General features: G+C 37.6%; 1 protein-coding gene across 1 annotated transcript in view; it reads left to right on the forward strand.

The window, feature by feature from the left end:
• The window catches only part of LOC126354378 (cytochrome P450 4g15-like), a 141,257-nt gene that overhangs the window by 112,285 nt on the left and 2,231 nt on the right, over positions 1–26,741 (forward strand). The window contains exons 11-12 of the mRNA XM_050003978.1: positions 4,453–4,621; positions 17,208–17,393. Coding sequence (XP_049859935.1) covers positions 4,453–4,621; positions 17,208–17,393 — 355 coding nt within the window. The remainder of the gene's footprint in view (positions 1–4,452; positions 4,622–17,207; positions 17,394–26,741) is intronic.

Raw genomic sequence — 26,741 nt, forward strand, 5'->3', positions numbered from 1 at the left:
CACTACACTTCTTTGGTCCTTGAGCACCAACCTGTTCAAAAAAGAATAGGTCAATGGTGAATGTAGCCATGAAGCCACGCCATATGCTGACATGTTCACCATACAGAGGAACTTCATGCAGAGTCACTGGAGGTGAAGATTCCCACACTCAACAATTCTTTGTGTTCACCTCTCACCTGTCAGAGAAAAATGATCTTAGGTGTCCATAAGATGGTCCAGGGCCAGTTTTCATCAACTTCAATCCTTGTGATGAAGTGGAGAGCGAAGTCAACACATCATTCTGCATCCTGTGGTGCAGGCTGCTGTGCAATATGGATCTTGTATGGGTACCATTTGAGAATCATTCAAGCCCCTTCTGTAAAGGGGACCGTGGGATGTTCAACTGTTGTGACACAGCACGCGCACTGCCTGGCAATCGGGAATTGCACACAGCATTGTCTGCCATAGCAACAGTGATTTCTTCAACCACCTGTGGTGCAACCATTCCTGGAGCAATGCACAGTTCTCCAGTTGATTCAAACTTCTTCATGGAGAAAGAGAACACTTCCATAATCCTTTCAGCTTGCATTACTCTGAAAGTGCAGCTGCAGCATTACTGTTGTTTTGATGATAAAGCTTCACCAATAATGCCCTGCTCCTTTTGTCCAAGCTCATGTTGAAACATCGACACGTGCACTGTGACTGGCCAGGTGTGTGAGACTATGAATCATGATGACTGATCACAACAGCTGGTTGCCATAGTTGGAACTGGATGGTGGTGCTGTGACACACTGAAACCATGCACCCCATACTCTGGACATTAATGCTATCAAGTGTGGTCCTCATAGGGTAATTAGTTTCTGTGTTATAACATCTTAAATAGGGAAAGTTTAATTATAAACACCTGCTATATAGTCTTAGACATAAATCCTGGTCATCAGCTGGCCACCGCAGAGACTAAATCTGGCTCATTCACATAAGGTGGCCAATAAAAACTGGATGCCACTCAAAAGTTCTAAGTCCAGCCATCCTACTGCAGTATGTGGAAGTCTGTGAAGTAAGTGTTGTCGTTGTCTTCTCCTCGAGTTGTTACAGTGCTGTATCAGCTTGTGGTCTTGTGGTAAACACTGCGAGATGTAGACATAAAGCCATGAGTTTAAAGATAATTTGCTTCACTTTCTAACCCACCAATTACAGGAAAAACTTCCAGAAGCTATTTGGCAAAGCAGCTCATGGCTTTATCAAGATCAGAACAGTTTCCACTCAAGAGTTTCGTTGCCCTCCAGCAGCTACTGGCCACACATCACCCACCACATAATGTCAGGCCCTATCTGACCTGGTGAACACAGTATGGCATTATAAGTGTATTTACCAACCGTCACTTTATTATTTGAATTTCAAGTATTTATCTTGCATTTGTAAATTCGATTTTACATACTTGAAACTTATGTACTTTGTTCAAGCATCATAAAAAAGTGTCCCAAATGGAGAACGGTCTAACATTAGTGATGTAATGATCACTTTGCATTTGATATGATGGTTACAGAGGTTAGGGCAGCTCACAGCCTTTGTATTCTGTGTGGGGTGTGTGCCTTTGGGAAAACACATCAGAAAAGAATCTTCTTGTTTCAAGAAAGAATGTTCTGGTATGAATGATTTCCCACATTCAGAAAGCCTTGACAACTGACATATGTGACAAACTGCAACTGTTTAATCATCATGCAAAATTTGCGTTCTAAGTTTGGTGTAGGAGTACTTCAAGGTCTAATTAGAACCAACAAAAATCAGATTCTTGTGGTAAATGCATTATTTCTGCAGATAACTGTTTAACAAGTATTACCATCTGCTATGCAACTGCAATGACAATCACTACAAAGGTCCTATATGTTACAGTTAGTTAAGTAATTAGCTTGTTGCAATCCTGCTTCCACTATTTTGAAAGATACTGAGAAAATAGTTATTTGAATAAATAGGTGCTACACTCTGATTCTTCTATTTGACAACAGACGCACACTTGCCATTTTGATGAAATGGAGTCTATTCTGAACAATGTGTGCATAATAAGTGTCAGTGAGTTGAAAATTTAAGTTATAGACTGCAAGAAGGTTATTGTATGAGTAAATTACAATCTCTCTCATCATTTATTTTGTGGGAAACCTGTTTCTTTCTGTCTTACCCCTACTGCAGCCATGAGAGAATGATCATGTATTCAGTGCATCACTAGGGGTTAAATGGTCACTGTTCATCACATGTGCCAATTATCAAAACTTCCTGAATGTGGAAAATCATCCATACCAGAAAAGTCCTGCTTGAAACAAGAAAATCCTTTTCTGATGTGTTTTGCCCAAAACCACTCATATCACACACATTAAAAATATTTCAACTTGCCTTCAGCGCACTATTAAACCCAAAACAGACAATATGTTGGAAATGTTAGAACTTTCTCCACTTGGGACTGTTTTACAATGCCTGAAAAATGTTCATAAGTCTCAACTATGCAAAATTCAATACATAGGTAAAAGATGAATGCTGAAACTTCAAATAATAAAATGACAATTGGTAAATACATTCATAGCACTGCACTACATTCAACTGGTCAGATGGTGCGTGATGTCAGGCAGCAAGTCAAGTGTGGCTGGTAGCCAGTAACATGTGGCCACTGGGGGGTGAGGAAACTCTCAAGTATAATCTGTCCTGATCTTGATCCAGCCAAGATCTGTTTTTTGGAATTGTTTCTGGAAATTTGTACTGTTACTGGTGGGTTAGAATGTGCAGTGAATTTACTTTTGTGGTTAAACCACACGGATAATTTTAGCAGACATCCCGAATGCAGTTTAAAAAATAGAGGAAGGAATGGACTCGAACTCATGACATTAGTTCTACATGCATGGAAGCTTACCACTAGACCATGAGCTGATACAGCACTGTAACAACACATGAGAAAGACAACACTTTCTCCACAGACATCCACATCGTACAGTGCTGCCAGATCACACATATAGTCTGACATGAGGCAGCTGATTTCATTGGCTGCCTTAAGTGAATGAGTTGGACTTAATCTCTGTAATGGCCAGCTGGCGGCCAGGGTTTATGTTTGAGACAGCACATGTAAATCTGTTGAGAACTTTTTGCAGGCACTGTGATGTTTAAGTACATTTGATTACTGTTGTAAGTTTAGAATTTATATGTTATAACATAAAAATTAGACCTGTCCAATATTATAATGTACTTGCTGTACTAATATAATGCATCAGAATATAAAACTCCATTCTAACATCTAGATTGTGATATGTAATCTATTTGGAAATTATTTTCGCTTCTTATATCATACTGGGGTTGTTTATTTCACACTTTGTCCTCATTGTATCCTTAATATTAACCAGAAATATCATTAGACCATAAGTGTATTGGCACATACATGTAAGAAACACTAAGTCCATGAAGAGGCTTCTGCAAGACGTTCTATTGTTGTATTACTTCTGTAAAACAAAGACTTTTTGATCTTAGCTCCATTGCCACCAGATATCATATTACAGGACTGTATCATACTGTATGCTAGTAATCCAGTAGGTCAATGCCAGCTAAACACACATCTTTTTGCCATTATGAAGCACTTTTGATAATCATTACAAAAAAAAGCTGAAGTAAGAATATTTGTGCATAAAATGTATTACAAATAAATATGTTATGTGATTAGCTAAGATATACTTCTTTCAAAAATGCTACAGTATTGTTTCTCTACTACTACTTACTCAAATTTTACATTAGCACATTTTTAATTGCCAAATAATAACAGTTATCCACATGCTATAAGATTCTATGCCTGTTTACAACTAGCATTGTTGCCAAAGTGAGAACAACTGGTAACAGGGATTTAAAGTTTTTAGCTCAAGATCATGAAATAATTATAAGAGGCTTTTAATTTACTTGCAAAAATTCTTCAGCATTTATTGCTTTATTTTAATGATAGACTATGTTATTAGACCTTCCATCATAACATTTATATAGGAATTTCAGAGAGAAAAATTGGAAGGTAGTTAGGTAGCAATTTGAATCCTATTTTCTTCTATGGCAGATGATAGTAAAATTCAACAGAAATGTGGGTGACAGGGGATTACTATTTAGGACAACTGCATATCGCTCAAAATAGTATTTCTATCAAATTATTCGTTCAATATAGTTTGTACTCTCTCTTCTACACCTATATCTTTCCGATGAATGATTCTTTTACTTCCGTCACAAATTCACAAACCCCAAAATGCAGTTAATAAATATCTGGTACACAAATTACCATCTGATTAAAATTTTCATGTAGTATGTATAAATGAAATACTTAAGTCTAAGATGGAACATTTATCAGTTCTTGGACCTCAAAAAAAGAAAAAGCTTGCTACATTATATTTATGACTCTAATAGAAGTTTTTAAACACATGGTTCTAAACACAAATTTATTATTTTCATCATCTTTTACAGCAAAAAGTCATGGATGAATTATATCAAATATTTGGAGACTCTGACAGGCCAGCAACATTTGCAGATACCTTAGAAATGAAATACTTGGAAAGAGTAATTCTGGAAACTATTAGATTATATCCTCCAGTGCCCATTATTGCTAGGCAGCTGAAGGAAGATGTCCAGTTAGGTAAGTTAAATAAAATTTCCTAATGAAATCTGAAGCTTAGTAGTACAAAATGAATAGGGAGTTAAGAGTTTCTATTCTTATTAATTTAAAAACCTTATTTCCTTGAAGAGGCTTCTGCAAGATGTTCTGTTATCAAATTGACATAATACTCATACTTCTTACTTCTGTAAAACAAATACTTTTTGACCGTAGCTCCATTGCCCCCAAAGATCATATCACAGGACTGTATAGTACTATATGCTAGTAATCCTGGTCATATGCTAATAAGCATGGAAACTGTTCTATATAAAAATTATGTTGGACAATAACTGTGCTTTGCTGATATTGATTTTCAGGCCCTTGTTATTAAAATGTTTTGTCTCTTCAAACATTCCTTGTGTTGCAAAAAGCTGTTATCCCCCTCTCATTATCACCATAAAATAGTTATTATACTGAAAGTAGAAGATTGTACAATATCATTTACATATGCAAGAAAAATATGGTCCAGGTATTGACCTTATGGCATGCCCTGCATTACTGTATATCATTGACTGAATGTTGAATTTTCTTCCCCCAGTTTGATAATTTACAGTTGCAAATGGTTTACAGTTTTTCATCCACATAGACAAGAGTTCCTGAGATTCGTGTCTGATATTAAATGCTCTCAGTTTCTGTAAGAGCAGTATATGGTTAATGAGATTGAATATCTTTGTAAGAAAAGAAAAAAGAGAAAAAAAAACCACAGGGTTCCTCCCATCAGCTCTGTAGCTGCAGTTTTTGTGAAAAAGTTCTGTGACAGCTGTTGTTGTGTTGAAACTTTTTTGAATGTGTGTTGGGTTTCTGCAAGGAGATTGTCTTTAGTGAAATAAGGCACTATGCTGTTCCAGCATGGCTGACTCAAAAATCTTGATCATATTTTTGTATATTGGCCTGACAATGATCCTTTACAGTGCACTGGGAAATGTGCCTTCTTTGATAATACAGTTAATGAGCTATAACAATAATGGAAAGTTCTGGATAGAAAAAGATGTAAAATAAGGAAAAGGCAACCAGTCTTCTATAATAGACTGATGTGTTGTGCATAAACACACATAACAGAAAAGAGTGTTCACTACCTTTTGAGCTCTCTGCTCTTCTTCCAGTTGGAGGTACACATGTTCATACACACAACCACACAGACTTTCAAACACACACTACCATGAGTAAGATTATGTTGTTAATGGTTAGGCTTCATCTCTGCTGGAGGATCCACATTTATGTAACCAATCTGCTGACAATAATAATAATAAAAATAATAATAATAGTGGAATTACAGTGGCTACAGGTATCCACCCCTTTGTGCTTCATTGTATTGTTGTAAAGTCTTCATAACATATCACAATGCCAGTTAATTCAAGTAAACCTACTCTACACTACTGTTCAATTAACAGTTATTTTACTTTAAGATGTTGGCATTAGTGACTATCATAAAGAGCTACAAACCCTCTTTCTGATGCTGCTTACAGTAACTACTCACTAAAGAGTATCTATCTAATTTAAAATAACTTTTTTCATGCCACTTTAGGGCATGTTCAGAATTACCAAAAGATGTGGACTATCTTCATCTATGAATGTTTACAACACATGCAAATTTATTTCTTAAGTACTGTAGATGTAAATGCATCACATGAAATGGCCTTTTCTGTTCATTTTTACAGTAGTTGTTATACCAGGAAGACATTTCTGTACAATGACCTTTTTATGGACTATCTATACTAAAAAAAGAGCTCATGTTCAGAGCACTGACACCACTGTAATATTGTCTTGCTTATAGTGGAAACATAAGGTTTCCTTATTTCTTTGAGTAACTTCTACTTAGTTGCTTCTCAAGACCATTTAAAGAGAGCACATGTGCCTGAGAATTTGTTGAATGTTGGCCATCATTTGTTGGTGCTTAGTGACACAGTAGCCATGGCATTGAGTATCAGAGTAACTTCAACAACAGTTTGTGAGGTGCTATCATCACTGATATCACTGAACAATTTTATTGTATGTCAATGTCATTTGTTGGTATTCAGCGTGTAATGCACCTCTTTCTCCAGGGGACAAATAATAATTATTATCAGTAGCGGTATATTAAGCTACAAATTATCATTTTAAACCTGTGTGGTCTCCCTGGTGTGCCTAGTCGACCACCAGTCCTCGTCACACTGTTCACTCTAACAACACAGTACATACAGAGTTGAAGACATGCAGAAAGCTCTAGGTAACATCACAATTTGAATTTAGAGTAATATAACTTTCTTAACTTTATTGGTCGTTGTTGCACGCTCATCGTCCAGTGATGAATCTCGCCATCTGCTGTTTGTTAAATCAATTTGAGGTCCAGGGTGTGTATTTTGCTGCATAAGAACTGACACATAGTTAAACTTCCAACTTTTATTTTATAAATGCTGATCATGATGAAAAATTTTCAATGTAACAGCTTTTCCAATACATCATTTCGTTCCCTCTATCCTTGACCTACTCAAAGCATGCGTATTACAAGACATTTCAACACCAACTGTCCATTGTCTCTACAACCGCCAACAACCGGTTCCTGTTCACAGAGCTTACAAACTGTGCAGTTCTGCCAACATTGGTTGTATATCGATATTTTACACATCGCACGTATACATATATGTAAAACAAAGTATGGAAAATGAAAAGTATTTATAATATAGTTCTGTGGCAATATACCTCATTATTGTTGTCATATTAACAGTTTTGTAACAAAATAATAATACTTCACTTTATGTTTACATAGTTAAAGTTCACTTGCTCCTTCAAGTTGATTGACAGCACCACACACCTCGCCTGCTGGTGGTATCGGTAGTTTCAGTAGTCCGTTACATTACAAGGGGAACAGAAACAGCTGAGTGGTGTATCTGGGTATTTTCAATAAGATTTTCTGAAGCACTATCAACACTGATTTTACTGAGCAGTTATTTTGAAGGTTCAATGTTTACACACCAAAAGTAAAAATTTGTTTTGCATTAATTGTATGATACTATTTCTTGCTGTCCTCTCATGTTTTCCACATATGAATTTTCTCAGTCAAGTGATAAAAATCATGACATACCAAATCTTACTTTGGAAATCCAAAGGAAGTCATGACTATGTCATAAACATAAAACATTAAGTCAGTCATGGTGACTCACATATGATTTGAAATGTAAATTGGTAACACTGTAAGATTGGTCAACCATGGCCATGTAATTAGTATATTCTGAATGATCTGATGGAATCTTATTGGTTTTGCTACTGTTTTGAGTAAGGGGTCTTCAGAGTTGTGCAATGCTTTAATCTTTGTTTCATGTGTTAAATGCCCTAAGTTGCTACAAATTTGAGCCATACTTAACTTGCATTTATTGCATATCTCTCACTCAGCACAAAGTCCCAAGTGATGGGAGAAAAGCACAGGAGGCTGCTGTATATAAGAAGTGTGTAAAAAACAAACCCATCAAATTTCAGACACATATCTTTAACATCAGTATGCTGCAAAATTCTTGAACATATTCAAAGTTCAAATATAATACATTTCCTTGAGACAGAAAGCATTACTTTGCAAAATTCAGCTTTCCCATTTCTCATTCACTATCGTGTGGACAATAGATGAAAGGCAACAAGCAGATACTATAGTCCTAGATTTCTGGGACATGTTTGACACAGTGCCCCATTGCAGACTCTTAACAAAGGTCTCAGCTTATGAAATAGGTTCCCAAATATGTGAGGTGCCGAAAAGTTCTTAAGTTATGTCCTGGATGCTAAGTTTTCGTCAGAGACAAGAGTATTGTCAGGTATGACTGAGGGAAGTGTGATAGGGCCACTCTTGTTCTCTATATGCATAAACAATCTGATTTCAGGATGACCAGAAATCTGTGACTGTTTTATGATGACACTGTGTATACAGGAAAGTGTCATTCTTGTCTGACTGTAGGAGGGTAAAGGATGGCTTGGACAGAATTTCAGTTTGGTAAAAAAAAACTTAGTTTATACAAATGAGTAAAGAAAATAATCTGATTGTGTTCAAATATAATATTATTGGTGTGCTACTTGACACAGTTACATCAATTAAATATTTAGGCATAATGTTGCAAAATAATATGAAATGGAACAATCATGTAAGGATGGTAGTAGGGAAGGTGGACAGTCAGCTTTGGTTTGTTGGGAGAAGTTTAGGAAAGTGTAGCTCATTTATAAAGAAGACCATTTACAGAACACTAGTTCAATCCGTTCTTGAGTACTGCTCAACTGTTTGCGACCCTATCTTCTTGAATTAAAGCAAGACAGCAAAGCAATTCAAAGGCAGGCTGCTACGTTTACTTGTCGGTTTGATCAATATGCAAGTAATATGGAGATGCTTTATGAACTCAAATGGAAATTCCTGGAGGGAAGACAACATTCTTGTCATAAAATTCTGTTGAGAAAAATTTAGAGAACAGGCATTTGAAGCTGATGGCAGAACAATTTTACTGTCATCAATCTACACTTCACGTAAAAACTTGAAGACGAGGTAAGAGAAATTAAGGCTTGTACAGATGCATATACACAGTTCCACAAGCTGTAACATGGTTTCAAATTGAACACTAACCCAGAAATAGAATAAATTTCCTTTATTTCACATCTATGGTCACAAATTTTCATGTCATCAGGCTACTGGTTTTGGTCTATACACAGTTCTATTATAAACACAGCTGTTTCTCCTTCACTCCATTTGTGAGTGGAATAGGAAAAGATTTGACTAATAGTGGTACGTGGTAACCTCTGCCATACATCATACACTAGCTTGCAGAGTATGTATGTACCTGTAGATGAATTAAACATTGTTCATGTTGCTTTTTGACAAGTAAATTTTTATTTATTTGAAACCTGCTCTCATGTGTTGCATTCCCATGTGATGATCTCAGAGATCCTATTAACAGTGTAAAATGATTCTAGTTTTTCTTTGCATTGCTGAGTTAAGTAATATATTAGGCTCCAATAACAATAAATCTTGAACACTTTTGTGCTTGACTGGGCACGTTTCTAATAACTATTCAGTTACTTAGATTAGTATAATTTGACCACTCTGATCTACACACCAGAAAATGGTATAATGTTGTGTATGCATTGATGTAATGCAATTAATTGGAAAATTTTGCTATGTGAATAGGTGCATGTGAAGATGGGGCTGGCAGCCCCAGAATTGATTAGGCATTAAAGAAATTAAGAATCCTCTTATAACTGTTTTTCTTAAAAATGCTTAACATTCACAGAAATAGTTTTGAAAAATACCAGTCTATTTAAAGCAAATGTCCTTTAACATCAATAAAACGTCCACTATAATCAAAAATTACCAAGATCATACAAATACATAACACATCTTCCATCCAACAAGTAGTACTGTGTTTCAATGGAGACATTGGCCAAGTTTGTTCAGTATATTCCACATGATGGGCAAGAAAAGTACTGAAAATATAATACGCGTTTCCCAAAAAGTCAACTGTATCCTACTTTACAGATTGAAGAGTGTACTTTATCCCTCTATTAACAACATGTAGCACACAACCTACAATGTTATGAGCTTTTTCTCATCAGGATTCTCTTCTACAGTCTTCTCTTCTAATTTTCTCAAAAACCAAAACTGATATTAAGTCTGTCCACAGAAATTTAAAGAATGTTTTGTATATAATGATGAGATTTCTCAATAAATTATCAAATAGCACTAGCTCTGCCTAAAAATGAAAAACCTTGTTAAAATACTTTGTACAAACTCTACTTCTATTGACATCAAAAAGCTTCACAAATGTTATTTATATTTCCTCTGTACAATTTTATTTAATGACTCATCAAAACATAGCATATAGTCATTATGCTAGCACAGTTTATTTTTTTAAGTTCATCAGAAAAATAGGGAGTAAGATCTTAGTCCGTGATATATTTGCACTTTGTTGCACCTGTTTTGAAGTTAGTAGTACCCAAAAAGTTAGTAGTACCCAAGTTACCTGCAGATATAAGTTTGAAACTCTCCCCATCATGAGTTCAATGAAAAATTGCTTTTTACAACTTTTATGAAAAAGATAGATTGCTGATCGCCATAAAAATGACACTTCAAGTTGCAGACAGGCACAATCAAAAGACTGCTGTTACACTCAAAACTTTCTGCCAAAGTTGTTCAGAAAAGAAAGAAAAACACACAGACACATTCAGACACATCTCACGAATGCATGACTGCCATCTCCAATTGCTCTAGCTGGACTGCAAATAGGCAGTGGGACAGGGAAAGGGCAGCAGAGATAGGGGGAGGGGGGGGGGGGGGAGAGAATAGTGCTGTCTGATGAGAATACAGGGACTGGAGACAGCAGGAAAAGACTGCCATGGGCAGTATTTAGACAGGAGGTTGTGGGGGAGGAGCAAACGAAGAGTGGAAAAGTAGAGAAAAACACTGGTGAGTGTGTTGACACAGACCAAGCATAATGAGGATGAGGGGGCATGAATTGAAAGGAGGTTGTAGAACAGAGGGAGTGGAGACTGTTGATTGGAAAGTGTAGGGACAATAGATTATCGAAGGTGGAGGCCAGGATAATTTCAGGGACAGCTAATTTGTTGTAAGGATAACTTCCACCTGCACAGTTCAGAAAAGCTGGTGGTAGAGGGGAGGATCCAGAATCCAGACATCCCAGATTGTGAAGCAGCCATTGAAATCAGTATGTTATATTCAGCTGCATGTTGTGCCACAGGACGGTTCATTTTGCTCTTGGCCACAGTTTGGCAGTGGGAATTCATCCTTGTGGACAGATGGTCGGTTGACACACAAATGTAAGAAGCTGTACAGTTATTGCAGTAGAGCTAATATATGACAAGACTACTTTTGCAGATGGCCTGGCATCTGATAGAGTAATATAAGCTTGTGAAAGAACTGGAATAGGAGGGCTGGAATAGGTGGGTGGGTTGGGCAGGTCTTGCACCTGGATCTTTCACAGGGATTTGATTTCAGCAGAAGAAAGGACAGCTATACACAGCCTCAAGACAGATCATCATTAAATCATCCTACCTGCAGACAAGGTTCCATCATTGTTGTTATGAAATGTATTGACTATCTTGTGGAAGGCCTTTGCCAGCTTTCTGAATCCTCCACCTGTAAGCTCCCATCCCAGAAGTACAACATAGCCTCCCTTAGGTACTCCTCAGAACCTCTTCCCTGAATCCATTTCTCTCCTCATCCCCAAGACACCCCATGCACCATCTTCTACATACTCCCCAAAATCTACAAACCCAACAATCCTGGCTGCACCATTGAAGCTGGTTTTTGTGACCCTATTGAAAGAATTTCAGCCCTCACTTACCAACACCTCCAACAAATTGCCCAAATTCTAGCCTCCCACATCAAGGATATCAACCACTTCCTTCATCTGATAGGTACAGTTTGTAGATTATATGGAGGGCAGGAGGAGTTGGTGGGGGGGGGGGGGGGGGGGGGAGAAGCCGAGAAGGAGAGAAGTAAAAATACTGTAGGTGCGTTGGTGGAATATATGGCTGTGTAGTACTGTAATGGGAACAAGGAAGGGTGTAGACAGGTAAAGGATAATGACCAACAAAGGTTGAGGCCAGGAGGTTACAAGAATGTAGAATATATTGTAGGGAGAGTGCCCACCTGTGCAATTCAGAAAAGCTGGTGTTGGTGGGAAGGACATAGATAGCAGAAGCTGTGAAGCAGTTGTTGTAATAAAGAACGTCATGCTGGGCAGCATGCTCAGCAGCTGGTTATAGCACTGTGGCCTCAGCTTAGCTTGTAGATCACATGACTGGTTTCGCAGGTAGCCCTGCCTTTGATAGGATGCGTGATACTTGTGACCTGACTAGAGTAGGTAGCACTGGAAGGATGTATGGACAGGTCTTACATCTAGGTCTATTAGGTACATGAGCTATGAGGCAAGTGGTTGGGAGCAGGGTTTATGTAGAGATGGCTGAGGATATTGTGTAGGTTCGGTGGGAGGGGGCAGAATACCACTTTGGGATGTGGGGGGAGGATATTGTGTAGGACATTCCTCATTTCAGGACACAATGACAAATAGTCAAAACTCTGGCAGAGAATGTGATAGAATACAATACAACAGAATAGATAGAACAGACCTAGATGCATGATCTGGCCCATACGTCCTTCCACCACCACCTACTCCAGTCTGGTCACAAGCATCATCTATCCCATCCAAAGGCAGGGCTATCTGTGAAACCAGTCGTGTGATCTACAAGCTAAGCTGCAACCACTGTGCTTCATTCTACATGGGCATGACAACCGACAAGCTGTCTGTCCAAGTGAATGGTCATTCACAGACTGTGGCCAAGAAACAGCTGGACCATCCAGTTGCTGAGCTCACTGCCCAACACAACATTATTCATTTTAATGACTGATTCACATCCTGTGCCATCTGGATCCTTCCTACCACCACCAGCTTTTGTTAACTGCCCAGGTGGAAACTTTCTCTACATTGTATCCTACATTCCCGCAAACCTCCTGGCACCAACCTTTGTTAGTCATTGTCCTTCACCCACCTATCCCCTAGTCCCTGTTCCCACAACACAGCCTACTAATCCATAAGTGCACTCACAGTCTCTGCTCTCTCTCTCCCCATCCTAACCCCAACCACCACCTCCACCCAGACTGCCTTTCCAATCATATGCAGTTGCTCGCAGTCTGGACCTGGCAGCCAGAGACAGTGGTCATGTGTGGGTGAGCTGCATTTGCACGAATGTGTGTGTGTATGTGGTCCATTTCAAAAGAAGGCCTTCTGGCCAAAAGCTTATGTGTTTAGTGGCCTTTTTGTTTTGTCTGTCTGCAACCCAACATCTCCACAATATGGTGAGAAGCAGTCTTTTCTTTTGATATAATTTGACTTCTTGTCTAGGGTTGAGAATGGAATCATGTATTCAGGTGCAAAGGTATTCAACAGTCTTCCATCTGATACAGTGGTGTTGAACATGTGGGTAATTAGCCTCTGCAGTGTGAAATTAAATTTTCTGAAAGGTAGAAAGAAAATGTTTTAGTTTGTATTTCAGTTACCAAACTGAATTATTTCTAAAAGACCATTTACTTTTATCTCTATTTCATAAGACTGTAATACTGATTAAATAAGTTACAAAAAATTACATTTTTCTAATTTCAAATACTAGCATTGATGCATGACACAAAGGGTGGAGGTTACAGCTTGTGAAACAGATGAATGAACAAAAATATTAGCAAGAAGATACATTGCTGCTCAACATTGATAAGACCCATTGAGTTGCAGACAGGCACAATAAAAAGAGTGCTACACCTTACAGCTTTTGGCCAAAGCCTTCTTCAGCAAAGAAAACATACACACATTCACACAATCAAGCACACCTCAAGTATGAAAGAGCACTACCATTGGCAGCTTTGGCATTTAATGTATTACGTATATAGAATCTTAAACAGGGTAATGGTTGGTGAAGGTGAAGGATTTTGTATGTGTGCTACAATCATTATAACTAACCAATGTATTTATTATTTTGTGCAAAATTTAGGGAGTCAGTACTCAGCATACACTGTATAAAATTTTATTGTATTCACATCATTTTGTATGAGCATAATAAGCACTTAATATATGAGATTAGGCAGCACATGGAAGCATAAGATCAATCAGTTATTCCCAACTCCATTCACAAATTGAACAAACTAATAATGGGATGAGGTGCACTCTGCCGCACACTATTATTTTGACTTCTGGGTTACGTATGTTGAGAGAACAATGGTTGTGCAAAATTAAATGCAAAGTCAGTCAAGAAATATTTCTGAAGACTTGCTGATATTTAGAAATTGTTGCAATTTGTGAAGTCAGTTTAATCTTATCCATGTGTAATTTCCACTAATTCAGATATCCTCTCTATGTGTAACAAATGTCCCAAACTTTCTGTAAACATTAATCATGTAGATTTTTGTGCCTTTAAATCATTGGACCTAATTTAAACAATATGCATTAAGGTTACTGTGACAAATTTATTAACATCCAACAAAATAATTTTGTCTTAATAATTATTATTCTAATACAGAGAAACAAATATTTAAAAAATATCACAACATTTACGTGAACTTATGTCATATTTCCAATTCTGTAGATATGAAAATGTCACAAAATAAGGAATTGCATAAAAGATCAAAATCAGATGGTCAGTATGATCAAATAATAGTACTAAGGGTCAACCACTAGCTCATTAAATTCTTGAAGAAAATTCAGAAGAAAAAGACCTTAGTAGTCTTTTCAAGAACTGCATAAATTTAAATTCTTTATCAAGTTCTATCAATATTTAATATTATCATACTTACTAATCAACAACATCTACAGTCACATGATTACTCTCTCAATGACAGTTTCATGCCTAGCAGCAGATTCATCAAACCACCTTCAAGCTATTCATTTACCAATCCAATCTTGAACAGCACATGGAAAAAAATGAACACTTAAATCTTTTTCTGAAAGCTTTGATTTCTTTTATTTTATTATGATGATCATTTCTCCCTTTGCAGGCAGGCACCAACAAAACATTTTCACACTCTGAGGAGAAAGTTTGTGATTGAAATTTCATGATGAGATTCAGCCACAACAAAAAACTCCTTTGTTTCAGTGATTTTCACCACAATTTACCTATCATATCAGTAGTACTATCTCCCTTAATTTATGATAATACAAAACAAACTGCTCTTCTTTGAACTTTTTTGATGTCCTCCATCAGTCCTGCACAGCAGTACTTCAGAACAGGAGCAGACAAGCTTAGTGTAAGCGTCTCTTTAATAGACCTCTTGCATTTTTTAATTGTTTTGCCAATAAATTGCCCTCTTTTGTTTGCTCTCCCCACAACATTGTCTGTGTAATGATTCCAAGTTAAGATATTCATAATTGTAGTTCCTAAGTATTTAGTTGAATTTACTGCCTTTTGATTTGTGTGATTTATCATCCAACTGAAATGTAATGAATTCCTTTTAGTACTCATGTGAATGACGTCACACTTTTCATTGTTTAGAGTCTATTGCCAGTTTTTGCACCATACAGATAGTTTGAATTTGCAACTGGTTTTGAACTTCTGATGATTTTACTAGTCAATAGTGATGGCATCATCTGCAAACAATCTAAGAACGGATTGTCTCCTAAACTATTCATGTAGATCAAGAACAGCAGGGAGCCTATAAGACTTCCTTATGAAACAGCAGAGGGCTTATAATACTTCCTTGTGGGACACAATATACTACTTCTGTTTTACATTATGACTTTCCATCAGCTACTATGAACTGTGACATTTCTGACAGGAAATTGTGAATCCAGTCACACAACTGAGACAATACTCCATAAGCAAGCAAATTACTTAGAAGTCACTTGTGAGGAACTGTTTCCAAATCCCTCTGGAAATCTAAAAATATGGAATCAATTTGACATCCCCTGTTATAGATTTCATTGCTTTGTGGGAATAAGAAGCAAGTTTTTCTTTTTTTTTTAGAAGAATGATATTTTCTGAACCTATGTTGGCCATTTGTCAATAAATCATTTTCTTTGAGGTAATTCATAATGTCTGAACACAGTATGTTTCAAAATCCTACTGCAAACCAGCATTATTGATATGGGTCTGTAAATCAGTGGATTACTCCTATTTCCTTTTTTGGGTATTGGTGTGACTTGTTCAATTTTCTAGTCTTTAGGTACAAATCTATCAACAGACAAGTGTCTGTACATGATTCCTAAGTATGGATTATTGTGTCAGCACAAACTGAAAAGAAGCTGACTGGTATACAATTTGGACGAGAGGCCTTTCCTTTATTAAGTGATTTAAGCTGCTTTGCTATACTGAGGATATCTGCTTCTCAGTTACTTGTGTTGCAGTTGCTCTTGATTCGGATTCTGGAATATCTGCTTCATCTTCTTTGGTGGAGGAATTTCAAGAAGTCATGTTCAGTAACACTGTCTTAGTAGTATTGTCTTCAGTAGCATCACCATTGTTATCACACAGTGAAGCCATTCATTGTGTCTTACTGCTGGTTTAGTTTACATATAATCAAAATCTCTTTTTGTTTACTACCACATTTGAAGACAGAATTTTGCTGTGGAAACTATAAAAGCATCTCACATTGAAGGTTGTATTACATTTTGAGCTTCTGTAAAACTTTGACAATCTTGGGGATTTTGCATACTTCTTTTGTTACTTCTGCAACTGTGTTATAACCTGCTTTGTGTGCTGTGGTTGATCGGTATCATCTCTTATTAATTTATTTGCTATAAATCTCTCAGTTACTGTTGGCACTATTTCTTGAATTTGAACCACATATAGGCTATGCTTACATAATGAGATTGGAAGGAATGGAAACTGTCTCTTGGGAAGGAATCAAGTGAATTTTTATCTACTTTTTTAAATAGATGTATTTAGTGTTTACTTTTGGTGTGTTTGGATGTTACAGTATTCAGTCTCTCTAGAACAACCTAGTGGTCACTGATACCCATATCCATCATGTGCTCAGGATTATCTCTTGTTAAGAGGCCAAGTATGTTTTTGCAACCATTTACACTGATTGAGCTCCTGAACTAATTGTTCAAAACTGTTGCAGCATCAGGCGACTATCTTCTCCCTGCTGGCTGCACGGTTGTGATTGGAACATACAAGGTACATCGCAATCCAGAGATCTATCCTAATCCAGAAGAATTTAATCCAGACAACTTCTTACCAGAAAAAATGCAAAATAGGCATTATTATGGTTACATTCCATTTAGTGCTGGACCAAGGAGTTGTGTTGGTAAGTCATTGTTAATAACTATTTATTTAGACTTTGGCTGTGTACTGTGGTATTGTATTGGACTTTTATCAGACATTTTTGTTTTCTATCATATAGACTGTACAATTTGATGTTAGGGAAGTCAATTGTTACACTATGAAAGTGATACCATCAACAGAAATACAAATACAGATGTTTCATTCCACTATTGAGCATATGTACGTGCAATTGGTGTTGTCAGTGTTAACACAACAATAATAATAATAATAATAATAATATAAACTTTCTCCCCCCATGAACCATGGACCTTGCCGTTGGTGGGGAGGCTTGCGAGCCTCAGCGATACAGATGGCCGTACCATAGGTGCAACCACAATGGAGGGGTATCTGTTGAGAGGCCAGACAAACGTGTGGTTCCTGAAGAGGGGCAGCAGCCTTTTCAGTAGTTGCAGGGGCAACAGTCTGGATGATTGACTGATCTGGCCTTGTAACATTAACCAAAATGGCCTTGCTGTGCTGGTACTGCGAACAGCTGAAAGCAAGGGGAAACTACAGCCATAATCTTTCCCGAGGGCATGCAGCTTTACAGTATGATTAAATGATGATGTCGTCCTCTTGGGTAAAATATTCCGGAGGTAAAATAGTCCCCCATTCGGATCTCCGGGCGGGGACCAACCAAGAGGACGTCGTTATCAGGAGAAAGAAAACTGGCGTTCTACAGATCGGAGCGTGGAATGTCAGATCCCTTAATCCGGCAGGTAGGTTAGAAAATTTAAAAAGGGAAATGGATAGGTTAAAGTTAGATATAGTGGTAATTAGTGAAGTTCGGTGGCAGGAGGAACAAGACTTTTGGTCGGGTGAATACAGGGTTATAAATACAAAATCAAATAGGGGTAATGCAGGAGTAGGTTTAATAATGAATTAAAAAATAGTGCGAGTAAGCTACTACAAACAGCATAGTGAACGCATTATTGTGGCCAAGAGAGACACAAAGCCCACGCCTACTACAGTAGTACAAGTTTATATGCCAACTAGCTCTGCAGATGATGAAGAAATTGAGGAAATCTATGATGAGATAAGAAATTATTCAGGAGGTGAAGGGAGACGAAAATTTAATTGTCATGGGTGACTGGAATTCGTCAGTAGGAAAAGGGAGAGAAGGAAACATAGTAGGTGAATATGGATTGGGGGGGGAAGAAATGAAAGAGGAAGCCGTCTGGTAGAATTTTGCAAAGAGCATAACTTAAACATAGCTAATACTTGGTTTAAGAATCATAAAAGAAGGTTGTATACATGGAAGAATCCTGGAGATACTAAAATGTATCAGATAGATTATATAATGGTAAGACAGAGATTTAGGAATCAGGATTTAAATTGTAAGACATTTCCAGGGGCAGATATGGACTCTGACCACAATCTATTGGTTATGAACTGTAGATTAAAACTGAAGAAACTACAAAAAGGTGCTAATTTAAGGAGATGGGACCTGGATAAAGTGAAAGAACCAGACGTTGTAGAGAGTTTCAGGGAGAGAATAAGGGAACAATTGACAGGAATGGAGGAAAGAAATACAGTAGAAGAAGAATGGGTAGCTCCGAGGGATGAAGTAGTGAAGGCAGCAGAAGATAAAGTAGGTAAAAAGACGAGGGCTAATAGAAATCCGTGGGTAACAGAAGAAATATTGAATTTAATTGATGAAAGGAGAAAATATAAAAATTCAGTAAATGAAGCAGGCAAAAAGGAATACAAACGTCTCAAAAATGAGATCAACAGGAAGTGCAAAATGGCTAAGCAGGGATGACTAGAGGATAAATGTAAGGATGTAGAGGCTTATCTCACTAGGGGTAAGATAGATACTGCCTACAGGAAAATTAAAGAGACCTTTGGAGAAAAAGAGAGCCACTTGTATGAATATCAAGAGCTCAGATGGAAACGCAGTTCTAAGCAAAGAAGGGAAGGTGGAAAGGTGGAAGGAGTATATAGAAGGTTTATACAAGGGCGATGTACTGGAAATGGAAGAGGATTCAGATGAAGATGAAATGGGAGATAGAATACTGCGGAAAGAGTTTGACAGAGCACTGAAAGACCTGAGTCGAAACAAGGCCCCGAGAGTAGACAACATTCCATTAGAACTACTGACGGCCTTGGGAGAGCCAGTCATGACAAAACTCTACCATCTGGTTAGCAAGATTTATGAGACAGGCGAAATACCCTCAGACTTCAAGAACAATATAATAATTCCAATCCCAAAGAAAGCAGGTGTTGACAGATGTGAAAATTACTGAACTATCAGTTTAATAAGTCACAGCTGCAAAATACTAACACGAATTCTTTACAGACGAATGGAAAAACTGGTAGGGACCTTGCGGAAGATCAGTTTGGATTCCGCAGAAATGTTGGAACACGTGAGGCAATACTAACCTTACGACTTATCTTAGAAGAAAGATTAAGAAAAGGCAAACCTACATTTCTAGCATTTGTAGACTTAGAGAAAGCTTTTGACAATGTTGACTGGAATACTCTCTTTCAAATTCTAAAGGTGTCAGGGGTAAAATACAGGGAGCGTAATGCTATTTACAATTTGTACAGAAACCAGATGGTAGTTATAAGAGTCGAGGGACATGAAAGGGAAGCAGTGGTTGGGAAGGGAGTGAGACAGGGTTGTAGCCTCTCCCCGATGTTATTCAATCTGTATATTGAGCAAGCAGTAAAGGAAACAAAAGAAAAATTTGGAGTAGGTATTAAAATTCACGGAGAAGAAATAAAAACTTTGAGGTTCGCCGATGACATTGTAATTCTGTCAGAGACAGCAAAGGACTTGGAAGAGCAGTTGAACGGAATGGACAGTGTCTTAAAAGGAGGATATAAGATGAACATCAACAAAAGCAAAATGAGTATAATGGAATGTAGTCAAATTAAATCGGGTGATGCTGAGGGAATTAGATTAGGAAATGAGACACTTAAAGTAACAAAGGAGTTTTGCTATTTAGGGAGTAAAATAACTGATGATGGTCGAAGTAGAGAGGATATAAAATGTAGTCTGGCAATGGCAAGGAAAGCTTTTCTGAAGAAGAGAAATTTGTTAACATCGAGTATAGATTTAAGTGTCAGGAAGTTGTTTCTGAAAGTATTTGTATGGAGTGTAGCCATGTATGGAAGTGAAACATGGACAATAACTAGTTTGGACAAGAAGAGAATAGAAGCTTTCGAAATGTGGTGCTACAGAAGAATGCTGAAGATTAGATGGGTAGATCACATAACTAATGAGGAGGTATTGAATAGAATTGGGTAAAAGAGGAGTTTGTGGCGCAACTTGACAAAAAGAAGGGACCGGTTGGTAGGACATGTTTTGAGGCATCAAGGGATCACAAATTTAGCATTGGAGGGCAGCGTGGAGGGTAAAAATCATAGAGGGAGACCAAGAGATGAATACACTAAGCAGATTCAGAAGGATGTAGGTTGCAGCAAGTACTGGGAGATGAAGAAGCTTGCACAGGATAGAGTAGCATGGAGAGCTGCATCAAACCAGTCTCAGAACTGAAGACCACAACAACAACAACAATATAAACTTCGACATCACTAATATTATGAATTACAATATAATAATCCAAGATGGATTAAAAACTGATGATTGACTTATGATGATTAAAAGTATAACATAATCACATATATATTAAAATGTGCAAGAACATATATGTATTTGCCACTCATCTTCATCTACTTCCTTTACCGCTTGCTCAAGGTACAGAGTGAATAACGCTGGAGATAGGCTGCAGCCCTCATATCACTCCCTTGTCAAATACTGCTTCCCTCTCATGTCCTTTGACTCCTATAACTGTAGTCTGGTTTCCGTGCAAGTTCTGAATAACCTTTTGCTTCCTGTGTTTAACCTCTGCTACCTTCAGAATTTCAAAGCATGCATTCCAGTCATCATTGTCAAAAGTGTTCTCTAAATATACAAATGTTATAACTGTAGGCCTGCCTGTACTTATCAAATACTGCTTCCCTCTTATGTTCTTGGACTCATAATCACAGTCTGGTCTCTGTACAAATTGTGATAACTTTTTGCTTTCTGTGTTTAACCTCTACTAGCTTCAGAAATACAAAGTGTGCTTTCCAGTCAACATTATCAAAAGTGATCTCCAAATCTACAAATGGTATAAACATAGGTCTGCCTATACTTAACTTATCTTCTGAGAGCTATCACAGTGTCAGTATTCTCTCTCATGTTACTAAATTTCTCAGGAAGCCAAAATGATCTTCTCCAAGTTTGGCTTCTACCAATTTTTCGATCCTTCTGTAAATAATTTGTATCACTATTTCAGTATTTTGCAACCATGATTTGTTAAACTGATAGTTAGGTAACATTCACACCTGTCAGCACCTGCTACCTTTGGATTTGGAATTATAGTCTTCTCAAGGTCTGGAGGTATATTCCTTGTCTCATACATATTACACACCAACCGCAATAGTTTTTTCATGGCTGATTATCCCAAGGACCTTAATAATTCTAAGAAAATGCCATCTACTCCACAGACCTTGTTTTTTACATAGGTCTTTCAGTGTTCTGTTAAAATGCCATCTACTCCACAGACCTTGTTTTTACATAGGTCTTTCAGTGTTCTGTTAAACTCACATCTTAGTACCATATATCCCACTCATCTTCATCTATTTTGTCACCATTTCTGTAATATTACCCTGAAGTTCATTTCCAGTGCATAACCCTTCTGTATGTTCCATCCACCTTTCAGCTTTCTGTTCTTAGAACAGGCTTGCTATCAGAGCTCTTTATATTCATACAGCTTCCTCTCCTTTTTTTCATAGTTCACCTTGTTAAGCACACTTACAAGTCCTTGCATTTCTTGTCTAGCCATTCCTATTTTGCCATTTTGCATTTCCTGCACTTAATGGTCTCCCAGTTCAATGACAGACACATCACCATTGATTTAAGTTTCACAAGTTTGCACTTTTATTCTGTCCAGATAACACTCATGTGATTACCATTTTATCTTACACTTCTGTTTGTATTTCACAAACATTAGGCTAGCACATACATTTCATCTACATCTTCATCTACATGAATTCTCTGCAATTCACACTTAGGTGCCTGGTAGAGATTTCATCAACCACCTTCACACTACTTCTGCACTATTCCACTCTCTAACAGCACATGGGATAAATTAACACTTAAATCTTTCCGTACAAATGCTGATTCCCCTTACTTTACTATAATGATCATTACTCCCTATGTACATCGGTCACAGTCAAATATTTTTACATTCACAAGAGCAGTTGGTCATTGAAATTTCATGAAAATATCTTGCTGCAGAGAAAAACACCTTTGTTGTAATGATTGCCACCCAAATTTGCTTATCATATCCATAACACTCTCTCCACTATTTTTAAACAATACAAAACAAGCTGCCCTTCTTTGGACTTTTTCAATGTACTCCATCAGTTCTATCCAGTAAAGATCCCGTACTACACAGCAGTAATCTAGCAGAGGACAGACAAGTGTAGTATAGACAGTCTCTTTAGTAGGCCTACTGCATCTTTGATGTGTGAAGCCAATAAAACTTCCTTTTTTGCCTTCCCCACAACATTATCTATGTGATTTTTCTAGTTTAAGTTATCTGTAATTGTAATTGTTTGGTATTCAGTTGAATCAACAGCCTTTAGATTTGTGTGACTTATTGTGTAACCAAAATTTAATGGATTTCTTTTAGCACTCATGTGGATGACCTCACACTTTTCCTTTTTTAGCGGCAATTGTCACTTTTCACACCATACAGATATCTCCTGTCTAAGTCATTTTGCATTGGATTTTGATCTTCTGATAACTTTACTAGATGGTAAAATTTATACAGATTAGGAACAGGAAGTGCCTATAATACTTTCTTGGAGAATTGAAGCTGTCACTTCTATTTTACTTGATTATTTTCCATAAATTACTATGTACTATGACCGTCCTGACATGAAGTCAAGAATTTCGTAACATAACTTAAGTGATACTTCATAGGCAGTCTATTTGATTAGAAGTCTGTTGTGTGGAATGGTCTTCGAACCATTCTGGAAATCTAGAGGCATGGAATCAGTTTGAGATCTGCTGTCAGTAGCAGTCCTTACTTAGTGTGAATAAAGAATGATGGTATTGTGTTTTACAAGAACAAAATTTTTTGAATCCTTGCTGACTGTGTCTCAACAGACCATTACCTTTGAAGTAATACATAACGTTTGAAGAGAGTATATGTTCCAAAATCTTACTGCCATTTGATGTCAGTGATATGTGTCTGTAACTCATCTGATTAATCTTATTTTATTTTTTGGGTATTGGTGTGATCTGTGGATTTTTCTAGTCTTTAGGTGTGGATTTTTCATCAAGCAACTGGTTGTATTTGATGCTAAGTATGGGGCTATTGTGTCAGCATGCTATGAGATGAACCTATATAGTATACTAATCTGGACCAGAAGACTTATCTTTATTAAGCAATTTAAATTGCTTCACTGTGTGAGGACATCTCATTCTAAGTAACTCATTTTGGCAGCTGTTACTGATTTGACTCGGAAGTATTTACTTTGTCTTCTTTGGTGAACGAATTTTGGAAAACTGTGTTTAATAACTCCAGTTTTATGGCACTGACATTAGTAACTTTATCATTTGTATTGCACAGTGAAAGTAGTGATTGCGTCTTGCAGCTGGTGTACTTTACATATGACGAGAATCTCTCTTGATTTTCAGTCAAATTTGCGACTGTTTTTCATTGTAGAAGCTATCAAATTGAAGTCCAGGCTAAGTTTCAGGCTTCAGTAAAACATTGCCAGTCTTGAATACTTCATGCTGTTTTAAATTTGGCATGTTTTTTCATTACTTCTGAGACAGTGTTCTGACCTGTTTTAGGTATGATTTGCATTCAGTATCATCTTTTATTAATTTATTCAGTATAAATCCCTCGATTATCATCAATACTGTTTCTCCTGAATTTAAGCCACATCTGTTCTACAATTACAGCCATGCGGCTTTTCGCAGATGATGATGTAGTATACAGAGAAGTTGCAGTATTAGAAAATTGTAGCGAAATGCAGGAAGATCTGCAGCGGATAGGCACCTGGTGCAGGGAGTGACAACTGACCCTTAACATAGACAAATGTAATGTATTGTGAATACATAGAAAGTAGGATCCTTTATTGTATGATTATATGATAGCAGAACAAACACTGGTAGCAGTTACTTCTATAAAATATCTGGGAGTATGCGTGCGGAACGATTTGAAGTGGAATGATCATATAAAATTAATTGTTGGTAAGGCGGGTACCAGGTTGAGATTCATTGGGAGAGTCCTTAGAAAATGTAGTCCATCAACAAAGGAGGTGGCTTACAAAACACTCGTTCGACCTATACTTGAGTATTGCTCATCAGTGTGGGATCCATACCAGATCGTGTTGACGGAGGAGATAGAGAAGATCCAAAGAAGAGCGGCGCGTTTCATCACAGGGTTATTTGGTAACCGTGATAGCGTTACAGAGATGTTTAACAAACTCAAGTGGCAGACTCTGCAAGAGAGGCACTCTGCATCGCGGTGTAGCTTGATCGACAGGTTTCGAGAGGGTGCGTTCCTGGATGAGGTATCGAATGTATTACTTCCCCCTACTTATACCTCCCGAGATCACAAATGTAAAATTAGAGAGATTAGAGCGCGCATGGAGACTTTCAGACAGTCGTTTTTCCCGCAAACCATACGCGACTGCAACAGAAAAGGGAGGTAATGACAGTGGCACGTAAAGTGCCCTCCGCCACACACCATTGGGTGGCTTGCGGAGTATAAATGTAGATGTAGATTTCTAGGGAGGCATCAAGCTAATTTTTATCAGCTAAATGACATGTATATATCAAGAGGCTGAGTATGTTTTCCCAACAATTTATGCTTTGAGTGGACTCCTGAACTAACTGCTCAAAATAATTTACAGAGAAAGCATTTAGTACAATTTCGAATGAAGTTTTCTACTTACCACTGGCTTGAACATGTATTTTCACTAACATGCCAAGGATAGATAGAACTCACCACCAACTATAATAGTGTAAGTGGGATACCTGTATGATATGAGACCCAAGTTTTCTTTGAAATGTTCGATAACTGTATCATCTGAGTTGGAGAGTCAGTAAAAGGAACCAATTGTTAATTTATTCTGGTTGTCAAGTATAACCTCTACCCATACTAATTCACAGGAACTATCTACTACAATTTCATCACGAGATAAACTACTTCTCACAGCACCAAACACATCACTGCCAAGTGTATTTCATCTGTTCTTTCTTAACACTGTTAGGTCCTTTGCAAAAATTTTGGCTGAACTTATTTCTAGCTTTAGCCTGCTGTCAGTACTTATAATGATTTGAGCTTCAGTGCTTTCTATTGGCACTTGGAGCTCTGGTTCTTACTCAACACAGCTATGACAGTTTACAACTTAATACTGATTGTTGCTATGTCTGTCCTCTTCCTGTGTTTGTCCCACACCTTTTGAGACTGAAGCCCATTCTTTAGTTTCCTGGGGCCCTCGAACCCAGTGGTAGTCACCTGGTCCCTACATCCCACTAGTGGGCTTTCCAGCTTTCAAAATGTGCGGCAGTTGGTAGGTATTTTAAAAACAATTTCATTAGGTTTTCATAAAATCTTGACACAAAGTCTTTGGTAAGTAATTGTTCTTATATACTCCATTTGTTGTAACTCTGCTTTATAAATTTATTGGATTAATGTTACTTCCACACTTTATAAACCACCATATTTGTGGATCTGGTTGGTGGTTAGAAAATTTTACTGCTGAAAGAAATACAAAAGTGGATGGCAGCTAAAGAAAGTTGACCACCCTGTCTGACCTGAAAAGACCTCAGTCCATTCTACACAGCCCCCATTATCCATATAGCCACCCATGTGAATAGTGGACATCTGTCCCATTAAGCAAACTCGTATCTCCAGCACTCTTTGATGCAGTTTGAGAAATATGCAACCTAAATGGTCGCAGAACTGTCTGAGCCTCTGATTCAGACCTTCCACTGTGGCTGTAGCAAATGTCCACAGTTGGTCCATTGATGATGCTACAAATGATGATCTCTGCTTTCATCTTACAGGCAAGATTGGTAGTCTTTATCACTTCAGCTAGCCCAAACCAGAGAATCTCTTCTGATCCAAAGTGATGCACATCGTTAGTACCAATGTGAGCCACCATTCTGCAGCTTGCTGCACCCTGTCTTCTTCATGGCATCTGGAAGCACCTGTTCCATATCCCGAATGACACTGAGTGTGCACCGCCCTGGCAGCCACATCCCTAAGGAGCCCCATAATGCGCCTAACACTGGAGCACACAACTACTAGTA

This window comes from Schistocerca gregaria, chromosome 3 (assembly GCF_023897955.1).
Source record: "Schistocerca gregaria isolate iqSchGreg1 chromosome 3, iqSchGreg1.2, whole genome shotgun sequence".
Taxonomy (NCBI): domain Eukaryota; kingdom Metazoa; phylum Arthropoda; class Insecta; order Orthoptera; family Acrididae; genus Schistocerca; species Schistocerca gregaria.